General features: G+C 40.6%; 1 protein-coding gene across 3 annotated transcripts in view; it reads left to right on the forward strand.

Annotated features, from left to right (window-relative positions):
* Positions 1–21,486, forward strand: part of SDK1 (sidekick cell adhesion molecule 1) — a 390,039-nt gene that overhangs the window by 173,635 nt on the left and 194,918 nt on the right. For all 3 annotated transcript variants that reach the window (XM_059862197.1, XM_059862198.1, XM_059862199.1), the window contains one exon: positions 8,895–9,028. In XM_059862197.1, the coding sequence (XP_059718180.1) occupies positions 8,895–9,028 (134 nt within the window). The remainder of the gene's footprint in view (positions 1–8,894; positions 9,029–21,486) is intronic.

The raw sequence follows: 21,486 nt of genomic DNA on the forward strand, positions 1-21,486 counted from the left end.
TGCTAGAAGTAAGGAGTTGCTGCTTCCTTTTCAATTTCTGCTTATTTCTTTTCTTTAACCAGTGGGTTTTTATGTTTTATTGTTGCTAACTTGAAGTGCTTGGAAATGTTTGCAGTATGGACATTAGAAAAAGTAAGTCTGTGATTGACTGGCTTGAAGTTTCTACTTCTGAATTACTGTCAGTAGTAACCAGGATTTGGTGGAGTCTTGTGTTTGTTACTGAGTGCATCTGTACCCAGCACGAGGGGGTTCTGCTGAAGCTGTGCAATTCCATGGAATTCTGGTGTTTGGAAAGCAGAGCTCACCTGCCTGGTGTGTTGAGCTAAGGAGATGTTAGAGTTGAACATCAGTGCTTTGCCTCAATTTGTAATGCCTGACAGTCAAACTGAAATGCAAGGAGAAGTTAAGAGTATTAAGATTTAGCACTTGCATAATCTTCTACATCTTTTGAGTGCCACAGGTGTTAACTATTTAAGCCTCCAGATATTTTTTTTCTACCTAAAAAGAAACATATACATGTGCTATCCTTTTTCTCTCTTGGCAAAACCTAGAGACTGAAAGGCTGAATAACTCACCCAAGGCTTCATAACCCAAGCTAGATTTACCTGGCTCCAGGGCCTGTGCTCAATTTCTGCTGCACAGCAGTAGTGTGTGTCCTAATGGTGTGTGAGTAGAAATGACCCCACAAAATCCCTGTTTTGATGTAGACAGCAAACCTGAGACACTGTAATAGCCCTGTATGATGGATCTGCAGCAGTAACACAAATGCTGGTCTTGGCAAACTGCAGTGCTGTACATAGATAGTGTTTGCTGTTGTATTGATCCGTGCCTCTAAATCTTTAATTACCTTTCATAGTAAAACTTGTCTAAATAAATTGCTGTAGTGCTGCTGCTCTCTGGCAGCAGCAGAGGTTGATGCTTGGGTCAGTGGCCACTTTTTACCATATCCTTTCTCTTTCTTTAAAGATTTGGTGCCATTAAAATGAAGGGTAATAGATCTAAAAACTAAGGGGCTACCAGGCTGTTAGCCCTGAGGTACAAGATTGCTTCCCACAAGTTATGTCTTGTAGAGCTTTTCCTATCCCTTGGAGTGTTTGTTATCACCTGAAGGCACTGAGTGGCCAGGTTGGTGCTGTTCCTCTTTCTTGTAGAGCAAGTGTGGTGCACCTGGACATTTACTTGGCTGGGTTTCAGCTGGAGTTATATTTTTCTGGCATTAAAAGGAAACCCAAGCCTTTGGTTCATACAATAAGAAGTAGCCACTGCAGGTACTGGCCTCTTGAGGTCTTCCACCTGTGGGTTTCATCTTCAGTGATGAAAATCAGCTGCTGTGAGGTTTGCTGGTTCCAGACAGAGGATTGCTGTCCCTGCTTTGTGTACTCTGGAAATCAGTTTTAAATATCCTCCTGTGCTTGTATTTTGCTGCTGAAGGAGTTTTTCATCTGAGGAAACTGAGCAAATACATTGAGCCCAAGAGTTGATGTTTTGTTTCCAAATGGTGTGGCTATTTCAGTTGCTGTGATACAGATTTCTGAGTCCGTAGGACTACGTGTTCCCAAACTCAGCTATGCCAAATCTTATTCTCAGCTACACCTGTGTGAAAATGGAGATGGTTCTGAACGAGGTATGTGTGAAATCAGGAATTAAAAAGGCAGAAATGATGCTGGGGCAGAGTCAGGAACATTAATAAAGGAACGTTGGGAGCATTTAAGTAGGCACAGTTGTGGCACATCTAAATACACGTGTTAAATATGCTGTTAAGAGCTTGAAGTTTCCTTTGTCATTGTTGCATGATCAATTATCCCTTCAGGGCATTGCCCTGTGACAGGGCCATGCTGCTGCTAATTTGTTTTATAGTTAGTGCAGTTCACAGCCATGGCTTGTGTACTCTGAATAAAAACAAATGTGTCTCAGTGAAGTAATGGTATGAATATACAATATTCAACAGGAAACCCTTCCACTCTTCCCCACAAAGCACGAGAGCACACACCATTATGCTGACATGTTTTATCAGAAATGAAGATATAATTTAATAACACAAGTTTTCCTTCCACAGTGAAGGAAAGGGGAACAAATCAGTGTTTAAAAAAAACCCCACAGCACCTTAAATAATCAATTCAGGAGAACTATCATAAAGTGAAGCAATATTCATGTCTGTCTCTGAAAATTGAACTATAAAATCCCAAATTATTACAAATAGTCTTTGTGCTTGCTGTCAGCGAAGTCAGCCAGCTGTGTAAATCAACAACCTATGGTACTTTTTAACTGCAAGGTTTTGTTTAAATAACCCATTTGTATTAAAAAAAAAACCAACTTTCCACTATTCTTCCTGCCTGTGGTTGCCAGCAATGTCCATGGCAACAGCTGGTGATGGCACAAGTGGAGTTCAAAGTGTTGATTGTGCCATAAAATAGAGAGCAAAGAAAAATAGACACCCTGCTTACAAATATCTTGAATGCTGTAAGAGTTTTATAAGAAGAGGAGGCTGGAGAAAATTGTCTTGTTTAATTCTGGGTGTTTGATTTCTGTTATTGACCGAGATGTGTATTTTGTCTTGAAAGTCTGGTTTTTTCTATTAGCCTGAGAGGTTATGTTGCTGGTGCAGCACATCCAGCCACACCCCAGTGTGGTTCAGCAAGATAACACCCAGGAGCTGGGATTTAAGCACATTCAAGTCCTTATATCAGCTGTACTAACTCTTGCTGCTGCAAATGTAATAATAATTAAAAGAAAAAAAGCAAGCAAACCAAAAAAAAACCAAAGGAGCAAAGTTGTGTGATAATAATTAAGCTGCATTAAGTAGGAATTGAAGCTGCTGAAAACCTGGGGAGAAAAAAAAAAACAAACCAAACTGTTTAAACATAAATAGTGCACTTAGGAATTATTCCTGAGTTGCTGTAATTCCTTGCCTCTCCACTGGCAGCATTGTCTCTCCCTGTAAGCATCTCTCTTGTGATCAATGATATAGTGATTATCTTGGGTTTGGTTTGGTGGGGTTTTTAATCTCTAGGCAAGTAATTGCTTGATATGGGCATCATTTAAAAATCTACATTTGGGATAATTCATCTGAGCATCTTTTCTGGGAGCTTCTATCTCCAAAGACCAAAAACAATCTTTCTAGGGCAAGCTGCTAAGATTTTTATAACAAGGCTCAATATTTGGTGATCCAGCTTAAATCTGAGACACTTTTTTGGACCAGTCCTGTACATATGTAAAGATGATTGTGATGAATTAGGGTGTTGTTTGGTTTGGGTTTTTTTTGTTTTGTATTTTGAGTGTTCTCCTGCCCATCACATTCTCCAGATGATTCTTTGGGTCAGATGGATGGGAGAGGAGGGGAGTGGATTGTTGTCAGTGTTTTGGTGCTGTTTGAATTCTTCCTGACTTACCCTCACATTTAAATCTAATAGCCAGGGCTGAGTGGAGGCCGTGCTGGGTGAGAAACAGGGTTATTTCTTAGATTTCCCAGTGATACTGCTGTTTGCACACCCCCTTGTGAGGTTTGCCTGTTGCTCAGTCACTTATTCTTTCTCAAATACAAGGTTTTGAGCTTGTTCACTGAACTGCAAACCTCTCAGTCAGTGGAGAGGCTTGAGCAGATCTCCTGCATTTGTAATTCTGATTCTGTCTTTCAGAGTCTTTGGGACTTTATCAGCAGATTTAGTAAGTGAAATCTATATTCAGTCAACAAACACCAATGAAAATATTAAGCCAGGCCAAAGACAGGCCCTGTGGGTTTGTACCTGCTCTCACTTTCCAGTCAGGTCGTGGATCACTGATGATTTGTCAAGTGCAGTTTTCCATCCACTTCCTTTCCAGCCTTCCAGCTGCTTTGCACAGACCAGATTTAGTGTAAGGTGTTCATGAGGCACAGGGAGTGTTGTCTGCAGCCTTGTTAAACCACGACCCTGCAAGCCCCAAAACCAGAGAACAGGGAAATCAGTTCTAAAATGTGGAAACTCTGCTGTTTATCTCCTTTCCTCCTGGAAATACATCTGCAAAACCCAGCAATAGCTGGTTGTCCTTCATTTCAGGGTCGTGTGTGTCCTCTGCCTGGTCATTAGGACTGTCATGGTTATTCTTGTGTAACCTTGGGATGGTTCCATGACCAGAAATTCCAGGCACTTCAAATCCCACTAGAAATCCCAGAAACACAGCAATAGATGAACTGCCCTGATTCTAAATTCAGTGCAGTTTTACTTAATATCCAGTGTCTATGCAAGTATAATTTTTTATTAATAGATGGCTGATTTGCAGTAACAATGTACATGGAACCTGAATAATATCCCATGAAACTGCCATGCAGTCACAGCTCTTGGTGCTCTGTCCCTGGGCAGGTGCTGCTCTGTAGCACAAACACAAATATTTTTCTCTGTGATTGAGTCCTGAGAAATGCAGGCTGTTTGTGAGAGGTGTGTATTTAAATAATTTTAATTAATAATTCCCTCTCAGCACTGGGAGCCATGAGGGTGGTGAAGTTGGGTTTAGCTGTGCATGCACAGAGATCCCCTGGAACAGCTGCGTGTGCAACTGCAGCAGATCCCTGCTCTTCCAAGAGGGGAAACCCACGGGGGAAGTCTTGCAGTAATTATTTTGTTATTACTCCATAATCTCTCCCTTTTCTGGCAGCATCACTGCTATTCCTTGGTGTCTGGGGCATGGGGAGATTGCTGTGTAGTGTGGCAGAGGTTTTTGAAAGGGGAACAGAGGCTCTCTGGTAAAAAATATCTGGTATTGAGAGATTAATAATTGTGTTAGCTGGAGGTAATATTGGAAAAGAGGCTTTATGAAGGCCTTTGTACTCAAATATTGCACACTGGCTCAGAAGCAGATGGTGCCTTCTGAGAGAGAGCCTAATCAGGTTACTCTGATTTTCATTTTATGTTTTTATAACCCAGTATTATCTACTTTTTGTGTAATCTGGTAGACTAATCACATAACAAATATCTAACTTTGGGGAATTATCCACTTGTAGAGTAGATTTTGGTATTTTCCCATGAAAAACATTAATAATCTAAATCCACCTATTTGAGATACTGAAGGGTTCATTTGCAGCATTAACTCCAAAACCTTTCTCTTAAAGGCCATAAGAATGGCATTCCCTTTGAAAAATTATCTTTACTTGTAAAAGTCTCATTCATGTCCCATTGATCTTAACAAAAGAATTCCCATAAGATTTAGATCAAGCTTAGAGATTATTTGCAGCAGAATTTATAGCATTTGGACAACTTGAAAAGGTGCAATTAAAAATTCCAGAGTGCCCAGAGTCATAGAATGGTTTGGGTTGGAAGGGACCACAAAGATGACCTCTTCCCTGTGCCATGGGCAGGATGCTTTACTTTAGACCAGGTATCCTCATGCTCAGCTCTGACTGCAGGGAGTGGGAGTGAGGAACCCTCAGAAGGCTCCTCTCCTGTTCTGTGTTCTGGTGTTTAGAATAATGGGCTGGACAATGATTTGTGTCCATCACTGCTGCCTTTTCCCATCCCCTCAGCCCACAACTTTGGATTAAACAGCATTCCTTAAACAGAGTTTGTCATCTCAAAGGCCCCCCTTGCCTTTGCTTTGAGATCAGCCTGGTTCAGCCTCCAGCTCCTCCTGTGCTGAAGGTGTTTTTGGACATGACAACCTTGGATCCGCCATTCCAACCACCTCCCACTGCCAGCCCTGCCTGCTGTGTTCCCTGCAGGCTCCTGCTGGGCTCCAGAGAAATCCTAAAAATTCTTCTGTTAAGAAGTGTGCTTTAAAATGCTCCTTTCCCAGCTTAAGAAATCCCAGAGGATCAGTCTGCTTGGTTTGCTTGCTGCTTGCTCCTGTCTCAAAAACGTTAGATAGAGTTAAGTTTGATACTGCTTTAAAAAAGCAATATTTATATTTTTCATGAGTTCTGCACTGGGTATGAATTACTGACAGGTCCACTCCATCTGCTGCAGTCATCTTCATCAAATGTGCTGCTAAACTGAGCACCCAGGAATCAGATTTTCCTTGGAACATCACAGTGGTGCTGTCAGAATTTAAAAGTTATATCAGACAATGAAAACAAACAAAAAACCCAAGAAAACATGCTAAGCCAATTTTTGAATGCAGCTGTTGTGCAGAAAGTGGCTGCAGCCCTGGTAAGGGCTGGGGCCTGGAGCTTTGGGTGGTTTAGAAACATTGGAATTAATGAGTCCTTAAAATGTGACTAATTGATTTTCCTGATGCACAGGGCTCATGTGTGATGTAAATAAAACTCCCAGACTGCAGCCTGGGAGGCTCCTGGCTCTGTACCTGCCTTCACTTAATGAACTCAGGACATTCCATTTTTCACAGGACTATTAAGATATCAATAACTCATTTGTGGAGTTTTAATTTAACTTTGACCATGTAATTGATGACCCCTAAGAGCTGCCTTCAGGAGTTGCATTATCTTCTAACTCTTTTTTCCTACACAAATGAATATCAAACTTTTATGCTTATGTAGATTACTTTCTAAAATTTGCTTACTTTTCACTCACAAATGTTACATTTTGCTCACATTCCAGTAAAAATTTGTGTATCAAAATGAAAAAGGCCCACTTAATTTTAAACAATTTCCTTCATAAATGCATTTTCATTTCCTTTTCTCTAGATTATTAGAAAATGAGCTTAATGGGTTAAGTGTTCAAATTTTCAGCCAATTTAATGCAGATAGTAACTGTGTCCATCTCAGCAGTATTGAAGGATCACCTTTAAAACTTTGGGTGCAGTTTTACCTGGAATCAAAGCAGCCTGAAATATATTTCAGTATTTTCAAAGAATCTTCCTAGTGCTGCTTTCTTTAGAATTTAAGTAGAAATGAGTGTGAGTGTAATTGGCTTGTAATATCCAATTATTAGCACTGCACTGGAATTTTATCTTTATTTGCTCTATCAAATGTCCAATTAATTGTATTTTATATCCTCACTCTGTAAATCTATCACAGTTTCTTTGATTAATTTTCTAAATCAATTAAACTAGTACAGTGTCATTGAATTAAAAAAAGTTCTGTGATTTTTTTTTTTAGTAGTTTTTTACCGTAAAATTTGCCAAGGAAGATGTTACAAACAGGATCTTTAGGTGATGTGTGATGACTGATTTCAGAGCTGAACATTTAGCTTCATTTTTCAGCAGTTTTTTGTAATTATTGTCTGAAGCAGAAGTCTGAGCAGGAGCTAAGGGAGCTGGGGGGCTCAGCCTGGAGAAAAGGAGGCTTGGGGGGGACCTTCTTGCTCTGCAATTCCCTGACAGGACAAGAAAAAACAGCCTAAAGTTGTACCAGGAAAGATTTAGGTTGGAAATAAAGGAAAATTTCTTCACCAAAAGTATTCTCAAGCACTGGCACAGCTGCCCAGGGCAGTGGTGGAGTCCCCATCCCTGGTGGGATTTAAAAGCTGTGTGGATGTGGCACTTGGGGACATGGTTCAGCGGTGGCCTTGGCAGGGCTGGACTCCATGACCCTAAAGATCTTCTCCAGCCTAAATGGTTCTCTGATTCCAGGACAGCTTTACAGAAGTTCAGGTTTCTTTGTATCCACAGCAGGGAATTGAAGTGTTATGAATTAAATGCCTGCCTTTGTACACAGCCATGTTCTCTCTGTAATTTCTAATGCTCTCCCCATGTATAAAAACCAGTTTGCTGCACTAGCAATGTGTGATTTCCACTGTTACTTGTCTTTTCTTTTCAGAGCAAAATAGTTGTTTATTACTAAGGGTAACCACCCCATGGCACAACAGGAGGATGGAAAGCAGGGCTGTTTATTACTGACTGATTAGTGCACAAATGCTTTCACTCAGTGCTCATTCTTTTTGAACCTATTGATGTGTGAATTTGTTTCTTCCAGTATAATAATGTTATGAATTGTTTCACCCTCATGCTCAGTGATATATCTAATAGCACAGCTGAACTCAGCATGGCTTCTCATCAAGTATTAGAAGAGAAGGGAGTTTCTTCCTCCCAGCCTTACACTCTGATTTCCAAGTCTGTGCCTGTCCCAGGCTGCAGTAGATGAGCTCTTGGCTCCACAGGCTTTCCCTGGAACTTTACATTTTCTTTTATCTTTCTGGTGTTTGAGCTTCCTGTGCCCTGTTCCTCAAACCCTTGAATTTTTACATGTTTCCTCTAGGTTAATCCTTTATAGGCAAGACAAGGCCATCCAATCCATGTGAAAAGTGAAGTAACCAAGTGTGTAAAGCTGCCTGTGAGGGAGCCCACAGAAACCTTTGTTCTGCAGAAGCTCTAGGAACAGACTTGTGTTAGACAGTGACATTTACTGACTCTTTCAGGAGGAGTGCTGTCCTACCTGCTGTGGATGACAGGAAAGCCCTCCCTGTCCACACAGATCATCTCTGTGACAGCCCATGGTCTGGTCTGTGATGAGCTGATAACCAGTGATGCCATAAATGCAGAAAGTTTACCTTTGGACATTCTGCTGTCTTTGATTTTTACTTCCTTATTTCAATGAACTATATGTTATTGCTTGAGTATCACTCTTTAATAGGCTGCCTTTCACTTGTTGAGAAGGTTTTCAATAACTCAGGCTTTGCAGCATCCTGATGATTGCCAGGATTGTTGTGACCCCACAAAGATGCAGCCTGGCAGTCACCAGTGTCATTTGTTGATTCTTGCATAACTCCTTCCTGCCATTTGCAGTGCCCTGTTTCATACATTGAAGCTTTTTCTGTGTGTCACTATAAGCATCTTACATGATCTAAACAGAAAAAAGGCCTAGAGGCATCTGAGATCTTTATTTCCTGTGTGTTTGAAGTGGGGCTGGTTTTTATTCTGCAACATCTTGATTTTTGTGACCAGTGAATATCATATTAGGCTGTCATGTCTGAGGTGCTGTGTGGATAACATTCCTCTGTTTCAGTGGGATCTTTCTCTTCCCCAAACAGAGCCATCACTCTGGAGAACCAGCTGGTGATCCTGGGGGTGTCACTGATGGATGCAGGAGGTTACTACGTCCAGGCAGTCAACGAGAAGAACGGGGAGAACAAGACCAGTCCCTTCATTCATCTCAGTGTAACTCGTGAGTAGCCAAAGTGTGGGGCCTGTCCTGGCACCCTGGGGCTGCAGGCAGGACCCACAAAGGCTGATGAATAAAAACAGCCTTGCTAATAAAGGATTGGACCTTTTAAAGGAGGTCACTGTTTCCTGCTTGGTTTGGAGCACACTGAACTCCTTGTGCAAACAGGGACCTAAGGGAGGAGATGCCCTCCACAAATCACCCTCAGAGCCCTTTGTCTGCTGGTTTGCCTTGTGTAAGGCAGGTACATGATGATATCCCTCACTGTTTATTGTGAAGTTGTGGTTATAATTTCTTTTTAATGCAGGTGTTTATAATGTGTTGTTTTCCATTGTGCCTAAGTAAACAAGTCATCCTTCTGAGTGCAAATTTATTTATGAATCTATTCCCAGTTTATGGCATTATTTTTACCTGGAGTTATCACAGAGTCCCAGGGAACATGCATTTCATTGTTATTATTTTACATTACATGGGTTGTATTAACACCAGCACTCCAGAGATATTCCATGATTGGGTTTTGCATCAGAGCAGAGGGAAAAGCAGCAGAGTTCTGGGTCAGGGAGATGGCTGCACACTGAGAGTGCCAAGGTGCACGTTCAGCAGAAATGTGCACATGCAAGCTCTTGTAAAACATCCAGTTAACCTGTTTGCATGAAAAATTTAAATTCTAAACATGTGAAATGGATTCAATCCTTTTTGAGGCGCTTGATAAAGGCATTATTTATGTAGCAGTGAGAAGAGGGTGAGTGTCAGTGCTGTGGGAATGGGGAGGTTCCTCATTTTACTTGTAGAGACAGGGAAGAGGTGATGGAGTAAATCACTGCTGACAGTGGCAGCCTTTATAATTTGGGCTTCTAGAACATGCAGGACTCAGCTCTGGATCAGTAGCGTGATGAGATGGCCCAGATGATTGGGGAACCATGAGATTTTGGACAATCCTTGTTGGCTCATTTCCCTACAACAGCAAATCTTGGGGGTCTGGGTTTCTGGGCAGGAAATTTGGGAAGGTGCTTTTGGAACAGTGCTTGTGTCTGTCAGCAGTTCATCTGAAACATGGTCCTGTGAAACATTCAATTTCTAAGAAAATGTAATTTTCCTGCTAAAATTCCTAATTGGATTTCAAGGAGAGCTGCTCTTGGACGAACATGGGGAGCCCTGGTCGTGGGCTGGGGTCACTCTGGGTGGCAGCTGCATGGCTTGACAGGCAGCAGGAGACACAAACCTCTGTCTTCTTCCAGACAAGTATCTCAACTAAATGAACTGCTCAGGGGTTTCATGAGTATCTTTGTGAAGTGGAAATAATATTCCAAATCCACTTGTGAATTCTAGCTGTTCTGTGGCACGTAGATTGTAAACATTATTATTTCTGACAGTATGAAGAGGTTTGCTAACACTTTAGTAATTTCATTTTTAAAGCAAATGTGTGTTGTTTGTATTATGTGACCAATAGCATACTTCCTACTTTAATTTCATGTCTTAATTAATGCTAGAAATAGTCTGTGATCATGCATGCATAACAAGTGCCATGCAAAGCAGAAGGTAATATGGGCATATGGAAAAGAAAACACTCCAAAATGCTCACAGGCTTGATACCATGAATGCAAAGTCTGTCTGGAATGTGGCAAATAGGAAAGATAAAATGGATAAAAGAAAATGAAGGATGAGACAAGATGGAAAGCCAGAAATGAATTTGCTTTTAGAATTAATGTCAGCCAATGAGGTTTTCAAATTGACACCTTGATATCCTGGGTTATTAAGGCTGTGTGTGTGTGGTGAAGGAAGGCACTGGCTGCAAGGCATTGGAGTCTGTAAAGAAAATTGGATTAATGTGGTTGTTCTGAACTTTGATCTGGGGAGGAAACTTATGTGATCCATTACATAGAAATGAATAAACATTTTTAGTCTGGTAACAGAAAATAATCAGGCAAAAATACAGTCCTGGAGCAATATGCAGAAAATGGTTGCAGAAAAATGACATATTTTGGAAGAGTAATAAAGAATTCAAGGGAGAGGTTGGAAACAGATTGTTACAGGTAACACAGATGAGGAAGACACTGCATTGACTTGTCACTATCTGAATCTTATGGGATGTTAGGAGTGATGACACTTGTAACTTTTCATTAGGACATGGATAAAATTTAAAAACAGTTTAATCAAAATCCAATAAACCCCAAGTAAAGCGGAATAGCCAATCTCTGTGCAAGTAGATTATATATTAATTATTGAGTGCAACCTTGCTGCATGACTCAGCGTGCACACTGCCACTGTCATTGAGGGCAGGAGCAAAAAACCCTATAGATAATTCCCAGGGCAGCCATTCTCTGAGAACAGTGTTAGATATGCACAGCTCATTATTCCTTGAAGGAGACCAGTGTCAGATTTGCTTCAGCCTGTAAGAAAAGCATATTTGCAGAATCATTCTAACAGCTGAGAAAGCTGTAAGCTGTCCTGTTCTGCTCCAAAGTACAAGAATGACAGCAGGAGAAAGGTCTGGCTCTGAGCTGAGCAGGGGATGAGTTACAGGGCCTTATATTGCAGATTAAAGTCGCTGTTGAATTGTGGCTGAAGGTAAATGGAGCTTGAGCATCACCTGGAAAATACACTGAACTGTCCTTCAATTAATAACTGTATTTGATACATGTGGTATGAAATGATTTGAGGCTGTTGAGCATGTTTCAAAAACAGCCTAAAAGCCCCAGTCACACTGAATTCTCTGGGAGGGCTCTGAGTATTAATAGTAAAGATGTGTTGTTTCTTGTCAGTCTAAACTGCAGCTCAGTGAGTCCAACACTGCGAAGTCTCACACCCACCCAGCGCCCTGATTGCAAACATGCGGGGAAGTTGGGAAACAGCTCCCAGAGAAAGCCTGCAGCCTTCTCAGGGTTGCTTTGGCTGTGCTTGGGTTTGCTTTTCTCCTCGTTCTGAGGATGGCCACACATGGGAAATGAAGGCAGCAGAGTGCCAGGGCTTAGGGGAACACTCAGTTTTTTGGGACCTTTGGGGGTTTCAGGTACACGCCCCGTCCCCATGGCTCAGTCCCTACACACCCCTGGTGCAAAGGCACTAAAGATTTATTTCCCACTAGATCTGGTCACTCAGTGAGAGGATCCAAAACCTGAGCAGTGTCTTTCCTTCACAGCTGAGTCCCCAGCTTGGCTGAACAGCCATGTTCCACATGCCTGCCACAAGGCCCATGTGTCTGAATGTGACACAGGGTGAGGTCCACCCAGCTCTGCTTGAAAACCATGGATGTTTCTTTCAAGTGGACTCATTTGCACTGATTTCAGGAGAATTAGATCATCTCTGAGGTGACAGGCTCTGGGGAAATAAAAATTATGTCCAACAGGCAGCAGCATATTGGGAATAACGTCACATCTGAAATTAGTGTGAGGTGTCATAAATTAGGCCTATATTTAAAATGTCTAAAAATGAGTTGAACTGTGTACTACACTAATGAAAATCTTGCCACTTTTTTTTTTTCCTCTCTTTTTAAACCATATGTCAGAGCTTTCGTGTAAATAACACAAAATTTTGGCTTGGAAAATCGGAAAGTCTGAAAGTCAAGAGTTTGGCAGTGGAAATAGTAACAACACTGGCTTTGGGTTTTAACTCAAATTACTCACTCACTCCTTGTTGAGGATTCACTATTGCTGCTTGGGAGGGTTTCAGTGTTAACTCCATTGCTGGAACTTCCTAACTTGATTGGAGTGGTGTGAGAATTAATCTGTCTCTGGGCTGGAATGAGCTTTTGGGATGTAAATGCTGCTCTTCAATAACAACACTTGGAAAATCCTAAATGTTTTAATCCTGTTTCCATCTATTGAGCAATAGGGTTTGATGATGGCATTGTAAATGGATCCTTAATTCTTTAGGCTTTTTCTTTCATATGCCTGTTCTCCCACAGCCAGACATACCCTGCAGCACAGATGGTCAGGTCTGTTCCTAAGGACTGGGACTTGTCAGGGCATAAAGTGACATTCTTTGATCTTACAAGTGTTGGCAGGGCACCTCAAGATTGAAGTGTTTATTCAAGTAAGGCCATCATAAAACCCTCACTTCCTTGAGGGCCATCCTCAGTGTAACAAATATCTCTGCATCTGCATCACAGTTCTTCTGGTTGTACTATGGAACTTAAAAAACAAACAAACAAAATCCAACCAAACAAAGAAAAACCCCTCAAAAGTAATGATAAAAAAACCCCACAAACCAAAAACCCCCAGAAATACCCAAACAAACCAAAGAAATTAGTACATGCTACTTTGCTGTTGGCTGAGACACTTTTGCATGAAGGTTTTTTTGAGGATAAAGGGGAGCAGGGCCATTTAGTGCTTCTTAATGAAACCATGAGGGATTTTAGTGTGTAAGTCAAGAGTTTAAGTGGGTTTATTAGAAGGGGGGGAAAAGAAAGATTCATAGGGAGCTTTTTATTGCTGTGAGGAGCTGGCTGAGCTATTCCCTGCAGGGCACTCAGTCTGTGTCCTTCCACTTTATGATGTGACACCGTGGCCAGGATCTGGAGCCACTTGGGAAGAAGTTGGCAAAGCCCTGGTGAGATATTTCCATTATTGACTTCAGGGCAACGCTTTACGTCAGCACCACTGGCCTAATCCTGGAAACTTTTAACAGAGTGCTTGGCTTTTCCTGAGTCCAGTTGAAGCATTTTATGAAAAATGTGGGCCTCAGTAAGTGATTTAACTGCTGGCTTGCAGGAGGTGGGTGTGTGTAAGCTGTTGTGACAGTTTCGATGGTCCTGCTTCAGTTGGTTTTGCGGCGCTAATCGTCCGGAACTGCAATTCTGGGCCCTGCTCCTGCACCTCCTGGTTAAGCTGTGAAATATTGAGATGCATGTCGCTCCAACAGATTTATTAGTAAATTAGATAGTCCCCAGACCTGTTGGTAACACCAAGAGATACAGAGTGTTCTGCAGCCTGATGTCATTTTCTCATGCAGGCTTCGTGAAAACAGAAAACAAGATTGATGAAAATTTTTAAAACCTTGCCAGCCAGCGTTTCTGAAGAGTCAAAGATAATAAAGCCAATTATCATTTAACGAAGATAAATTTTTCCCTTGGGCACTGGCAATGCTTAAAAAAAAGTAGTAGGGAAAGAAAAAAGTTGGGGATTGAAAATTAAACTCCTGGCTTGGTTGCATTGCAATTAGTTTAAAGTATGAGGGTGTGATGTTGTTCTGCCCAACTTCCACTTGCAACCACAAGAGTTTTGTTCTATTATGGCAGACATTGGCATGAGGCTAAATAGACCCTGGTTTTCTCTGCTTGGTGCCTGTTTTGTTCTTCAACTTAATGTATCAAGACATAAACTTTACAGAAGGCAGAAGTCCCATTTCAGGCTCACAGGGACTGAATTTACCTCAAAGCTCTTATTTGGTTGGTTTTCTGCTATAAAGGAAGGCTCCTCTGATTGCACAGGACATTTAGGTCACTTTTAGTGTCTGTAAGAATGAAATATTCTTTATGTTGTCAGGAAAGAAAGAGGTGGGGGGGAAGTGCCCCATTACCTGTCGCTGTGTTTGAGAGGATGTTCTTCTTGACATCCTTCTGTCAGGTGTAGTAAGAAGATAAGTCTTCAGAAGATTCTGAGCAGACACTTTTCTTCCTGGAAGAGAGTGTTTCACTAACATGATTTGCCATATTAACCATCAGGGGTTGGTTCAAGTCAGCAGATGCTGAGGATCCTTCATGGGTATGTTTGAAGCACAAAAGACATGAATTTTTCATAGCCAGTCCCAGCTTTCAGGTGTAGGCAGAGAAAAGGAAAAAAGGAATGGGCTGGCACACCCAGGGAACAGATATTTCTATTCTCATGTCAAATTCACACAAGCTCTGCAGACTTGTCAGACTAGTTTTAGTTCTTGCCAAGAGAATTGACTTCTTTTAGCCTCTCTGGGTCAGGGCTGTGGAGGTGAATTTAGTGGTTCTATGATGCTTTCTTTACCTTTTGGTGTTATTTTGGTGAGGGAAAAAGAAGGAAGATGAGATGAAGTTGCAGTTCTGTGCCATGATTGTACCTAATTTCCCAAGGTGGTGACCAAATACTGGGGAAGTCCAACAGAGCAGACCTCAGCCCTCTGAGACCTGGTTTTAAGTGGCTCTTTGAAAGGATCACATTTCTTCCCCATTTCTTTAAAGGTTTTGCTCTCTCTTTGTCCAGTAGGATTTTCAGGAAGGATATCATGGTGGGGTTCCAAGAGTAAATGTGAGCCTTTGGCTTTGAGTGACACTGAACATTTGATTGACACTAAACAAGCCTCAGTTATCCAAAATGTGAATTTGAAGGAGTCTGTGGAAGTGTTTGGGTCTAACACTCAACCCTAAGGACACATTCTGTGTAAAAGCCATCTTTTATTCCGTGGTCAAATACTGTCAAAGTGCTTTTTCTTCTATTGTTGCTCTATATTCAAGGACATACATTTTAAATGGGGATCTTTCTCCTTTCTTGGAGAATAGAGTGCAATTTACACACATCTCAAATGCATGGTTATGTATTTAAGTCAAACACATTTTAATAACAATAATAGCTGTAAGAAAAAGGACTAAATTGAGTTAGTGTTAAAGATTGGAGTTTGATATATTGGAGCAAATGTTAGTTTAAGCTTTATCCAGAGCTGGCAATTTCAGTGGAGGCAGATATTCTCAGTGCTTTACCCTATTATCTACTGCAAAAAGTGACACTGCACTGCAGTGTAGACTGATTTTATATGCATTACAAAGAAGTAACAGATGATGTTCAGGATTTATCAGCCTTCTTGGACTCCAAATTTCATTGTTAGGTATTTGTAAAGCCTCAGCCAGATCTCTTCCATAATTCTCTACCTTTCTTCTCCTTAAAGGAAAACTTTGCTCACTTTTAACTGCAGAGATAGAGAAGAAAAGCTGTGGTTAAAATGACAGATTGCTAAACTGCAGGAATAATAAAGGTGAGCCAAGAAACCTCTGTGGCAGCTCAAGCTTTTTTTCTTAGTTTTTCCAAATATGCTATCGGTTCTCTTCCTAATAAATAGCAGAAATATTGGTTGGTCTCCAGTTTCATCTTCCTCTGGACTATTTTTGATAAAACTTAGTGCCACTCATGATGCATCTGCTGCAGCCTCTGCCCCAGGCAAGCAGGATCTCCTCTGCTGGTAGCTTTTGTCGTGGGAAGATGATAAACTGAACTTTCTGTAAGATGATTTCAGTCTCCCTATTAGAGAGAACTGAAACAGCCTAAATCAGCATAAAATCTATTCAAATATCTGGCACTTAATTTTCATCATATCGCATCAACAAATGTAATGAAGCTTTAAATGCATGGTTTATGGGAAGAATAGTTATGTCCTTTTCTCCCAAGTGCAACAGAACAACCCTGTTGTTATGGGGACTCCTCACTGGCTGGTGAAACCACAGAACTGCACCCGAGCTGAGAGCCTGTTCCCTCAGCAGATGCACATACATTATGCATGTTGCTCTGAAGAAACAGCAAATGCTGAGGTTTCTATAATCAAACTTATTATTTTAACATGGCTTCTTGTTACACTTGTCTGTTTATGAGGTTAGAGGGGTTACTGTGTCTGAGAGAGATCTGGAATGCACACACAAACACAGGCTCCAAATCCTGGGTTGTCTCCTAAACCCTTTATTTATATCTGACACATGCAATTAATCTCTCCCTATCTCTAATCACTTTTGCTATTACATTCATCGGAGTGATTTGTATCCTATCTCTGTCACTGCTTGGTAATTGATATCTGGAGATAAGGGATTCTTAGAGGACACAAACAAGGAAAAGGGAAAATTGAATTTACCTTGCAATCATTTTATAAAATGTGACACCCATCAATTATACATGCCATCCAGGAAAATGCCATCTTGAACAAACTGCGATGATTTGTTGGAAGATCAGCAGAAGAGAAATGCCAGGAAACTTTTCTAGACAGAAAAGTATTGCTGGTTCAACAGACAGGCTCTTCAATCTCATTGGTCCACCTACAGTGGTTTTAAATAATACTGAAGAATTTACAAAGTATCATTTTTGATCCGTGTTTTTCTTCAATCAATCTTGTTCTAATACTTCAGAGTGAAATAACATGAAAGGGAGCTGTTAAAATAAACATTGTTTTGATCAGACATAAAAAGATGATGTTGGTTACTCGAGATTGAATCATCTTTCATGGGCAGAAATGGTAAAATTGATAGTATAATCCAATTCCAATTTAACCACGTTCTATCAAGAACATATTTCTATTTAGTTTCTCTTTTCCATTTCACTGCAGTGATAAGTGAACTAATTTTCTCACTCTCATGTAAGTACTTTGTGCTCATGATTAGTTCTAATTGTTGGCATGAGGGTAGTAGCTCCTGTCCATACTTGCAAGTTTAAGCACTACTGTGGGATCTTGCAAAAGCTTTTTAATACCTACTGATAATGCCATAAAAACGAGTATCTAGATGAATAATATAATAACAGTAATAGAAATCATAAAATGGAGCAGATTTAAGTCAAACAACATTCAGTGTTAGCAGCTTCCTGGGCCTGTCAGTGTGGCAAACAATCTTTTCCCTGGAACTATTTATCTCTTTCTCCTGTAGACCCCAGATCCAACTGCACTGCCTAAAAACTCCCAGAGCAGCCAGAAGCTCAGTGATTTGTAGGCATTTGTGGAGGGCTTTGCATTTCAGTTCCTGTAAGGATCATAATGCTGAAGCTTTAGGAGGAACAGCTCCTAGAGACTGGTGTATCAATTTACCCCTTTTGAACATTAACTCCTGGTTTCTTGTAAGTCTTCTCTGCCCTGCCAAACTCCTGGAGTTTTCCAAGGAGCTGACTTGAAGTATTTTGCTTTGATTCCCATCTTTACACAGTGGGATGTATTTAAAGTATAATTTTCATTTGTTTTAAGTTGGCAAACCCTTTTGAAGGTGCTTTTTACTAAGAAACTAAGAACCTGTAACTTACTGAAGCGAGCTTGAGCTGAAATATGCTATTTTAAGGAAAAACAAACAACCCCATTTAAAGAAAAACATCCAAGATTTGGGCTTTGATGATCCTTGTGGTTCTCTTTCAACTCAGCATAATCAATGATTCTCTGATCTATGGTTGTGAGAGCTTTTTCCTGCTCTGCTGTGAGAAAAGTTGTCCTGGTTGATCTGTAAGTGAGAGTGCAGAGATACCAAGCTCTTGCTTAGGAAAACAGTGACAAGCATTTTATTTCTTATAAACCAGACAAATTTGCAGCATCTAGGGGTTTTGAGTCGTAGAAGGACTCTTCAATTTGGAAAAGAAATACATCAGGAACTACTTGATAGCATTCTTTAAACTGTTGAGTTAGGCAAACTTGAAATCTCTTCTAAACAATATAGATAAGGAATTGTAAATATGGTGAAAACAGATGTTTAGTGGAGTATGTTCTGCACTGAGTTACTGAAAAGTCTAAAAATATCCTAAAGATCTCTGCACGTGCCAAAGGTCTGCGTGGCAGAGCTGCCCTCCCAGAGCCTTCACAAAAGCTAATTTTCATCTCCAGCTTTCCCAGACATATGGTTGCTTGAGGGGTTATATTTTTAAAGCTCTTCATATTAAAGATGTTTTTAATTTCTTCTCAATATACATCATAAAGCAGGAAAATGGAATAAGAATGGAAAAGCCTTGGATGTCTGTCTCATCCTTCTGCCAGAGAGATGTGATTTGTCCAGGTAATTGTGGGAGGGCAGACAACAGCCTGGCTATGGGAAAAAATGGAAAAATAGTGATTACAACTGCAACCCAAGCACTGGAGAGTCAGGACAGGCAGGATCCAAGGTCACCCATACAGCTATAAATATTCTTTTTAGATTTTAGTAAGGACTTGCTATGAATTTTAAAGTAATTTAAAATAATTGGTCCTTCCTACCCCATTTGTAATAGGAAGAGGAACTCAGACCTGGCCATAACCTGGGTTGCTTCACCTGATGTATGTAAAAGCTGCATTGATTTCCTGTCCCCTTGGCTGTACCCTGGGAGCTGTAAATTGCCCAGCCAGGATGTTTGTTATCCTTTGGTTTTGTCCTGCTCAGTTTCACATATTGTTGTGTGCAGCTGGGGAGTGGTTTAGACACTGGAGCAATCCAAATTTTGATTTTTTTTCCCTACAGACTTTGCTATAAAGTGATGGAAACACTGTTTTCTTTTCATGTGCAGACTTTTGTCCACACTTTTAAGCTCTTAAAAAGGTAGGCTTTGGGATTATGGATTATTTTTGAGGGTGGATAAATCATTCTAGCAATGGAATGTGTGAACAAAGTTACAGCTCCTCTAATGCTGGAGAACATCATTGTTAAATAGCACATCTTTAAAAGACTGCAAGCTTTCTGTGATAAAGATGGAGCACAGCAACCAGGAAAATGCACACACTGTCCTGGTCTCCAAGGCCATATTTGTGCAAAATTGTTACTAAATTTTGTCCAGCCATGTTTGCTGTTAAATATCTCTACAAGTTGAGGATGAAGTCACTTCTGCTGTTTGTGTGTAGGGAAAATACTGCAGTGGAAGATGTATTGGATAAAGAAGGAAAAGCAGAGTAGTTGTGTCTGGTGGTTCTCCTTCATTGCCTGCTCATTCCTTCCTCACTAAGGAGGGATAAAAGAAAATTTTGCTTTTTCACTCCGTGTGGCTGCATTTTGATCTGCTCATAAACCTGACTTAGTAAAGACTTGGTGGAGGCTTAAAAAGCCAGCAGTGTTGTACCTTCTGCAGATGCTGGGAAAGCAACTGCAAAGCCTGAGCTGCCTTCAGCCATCCTTGTGGGTTTATCAGGTATCTGTGAGTGATACTGTCAGAGCTATTAAAGAAAGTAATTGGTAGTGAGTGATTAAATTGCAGATGGCCTTTTCAAGGTGATTATGAATATTAAATCAAGTCAGTAAAAGCGAGCTAAAAAGGCCCATGAAAGCAAGGAGTGAATATGCTGAGGATAATGGCATGAAAAGAGGCTCTTGCAGGCATGCCATGCTCATCCAACCCCCCCAGTCCATCCACCCAACCAAAAAAACCCCAGCTAGCAAGGTAATGCAAGGGGGTGCATTGTGTCAAAGGAGGTGGAAGTAAATGACTCCCTTTTTGGCTGTGAATTCTCCTCTGCAGAGAACTCAGTGCCTCTCTCTCCTGTTCTATCCAGAGCTTTGCTCCAGGTCTGTGGCTGTTGCCACTGAGCAGAGATGGCTCTGCAGAGTCCCCCGTGCCAGGTAGTGCTGTGTCATTAGCAGGATCTTTTCCTCTTCTTTCCCTATTGGAAGTGATTATGACAAATGTTTCTTTGCCATATTGTCCTGGAGCAAAGCCAAGAAATACTGTAAAGTGACTTAATTTCATTTGGTGATCTTCATCTCACAAAGCAAAGGTTATAGGGGAGTTGGTTTTTAGCTGGGAAATCTAAGGTTCATTTTGTTCCGTGATTTAAACTGGAAACTTCAGATGCAAACAAAGAAAACTGAAAAATAAATATCTTCATTTTGAGCCCTGCTGACTTAATTTTAACATAAGTGCAGAGTGATTTCACATAGATCTAAATAGCTTGTGAACTTGGAGCCTGAGGGCTGTTTTTCTTGTGAATATTGTGATTATGGACTCATCACTTTTGGACCAATTTCACACTTTCAAATAGAATTTGGTATGGTTGCTTATACTTCAACATATTATTATTGTATTGATCTCCAACATCATGCTGACCTATCTAATCTGCTCTTAAACTGTAAAACACCATGGGATTGATCCTGAAGATTTATATAAATGGGCTTTGCAATTATTCTTTATTATCTTTGGTGCAGCAGGGATCATTTGAGGAAAACTTTCCCCTTCAGACAATATTTCTGCTCACCTTAATTTTGTGGTCATTGTAATGTCAGTGGGTTTGTTGCATATTGATTCTTCATATGAAATTAATATTTTTTCACTTGTGGGTATTCCCTTGGTAAATTTGAGAGAGAATTCTGCTCATTCCACTAGACCAACCCAGATTTCTAACCTTGTTAGCTTAGGAACTGCTCTGTGACCTCTGTGACAAATATCTGTACCTTGCCAGTATTTAAAAAAATTTTTATACCATGCAAGTATTTTTAAAGCTTTTCTAAAAATTGTTCAGCTTGATTGCTTGGTGGATAGCTTGTCAGTGCCACAGGTGTGTTTTTAAGGGAGAGGAGGTTTAACCAGATGTTCAGCACTTCCCTTTAACTGTGGGAAGACAAGTAATGGAAATAGCCAATGCCCAAGATGTTATGGGGAATTTAAAAAGAGGATTTTTTCCTACTGAAAGAAGCAATGAATTAGACTAAGACAATATTATGTTTTTTCCACCCTCAAGATGACATTTAAATTTAGCTTTTCTCTGAATTTTAACTCAGGAAGTGTCGTGTATGAAATGTAAGCACAGCAAATGGGTCCAGGCTTAATATTGAAAGCATCCTAACAGAGTTTGGATGAACACTTCCACTT

The sequence above is a fragment of the Haemorhous mexicanus genome, chromosome 17, assembly GCF_027477595.1.
Source record: "Haemorhous mexicanus isolate bHaeMex1 chromosome 17, bHaeMex1.pri, whole genome shotgun sequence".
Classification (NCBI taxonomy): domain Eukaryota; kingdom Metazoa; phylum Chordata; class Aves; order Passeriformes; family Fringillidae; genus Haemorhous; species Haemorhous mexicanus.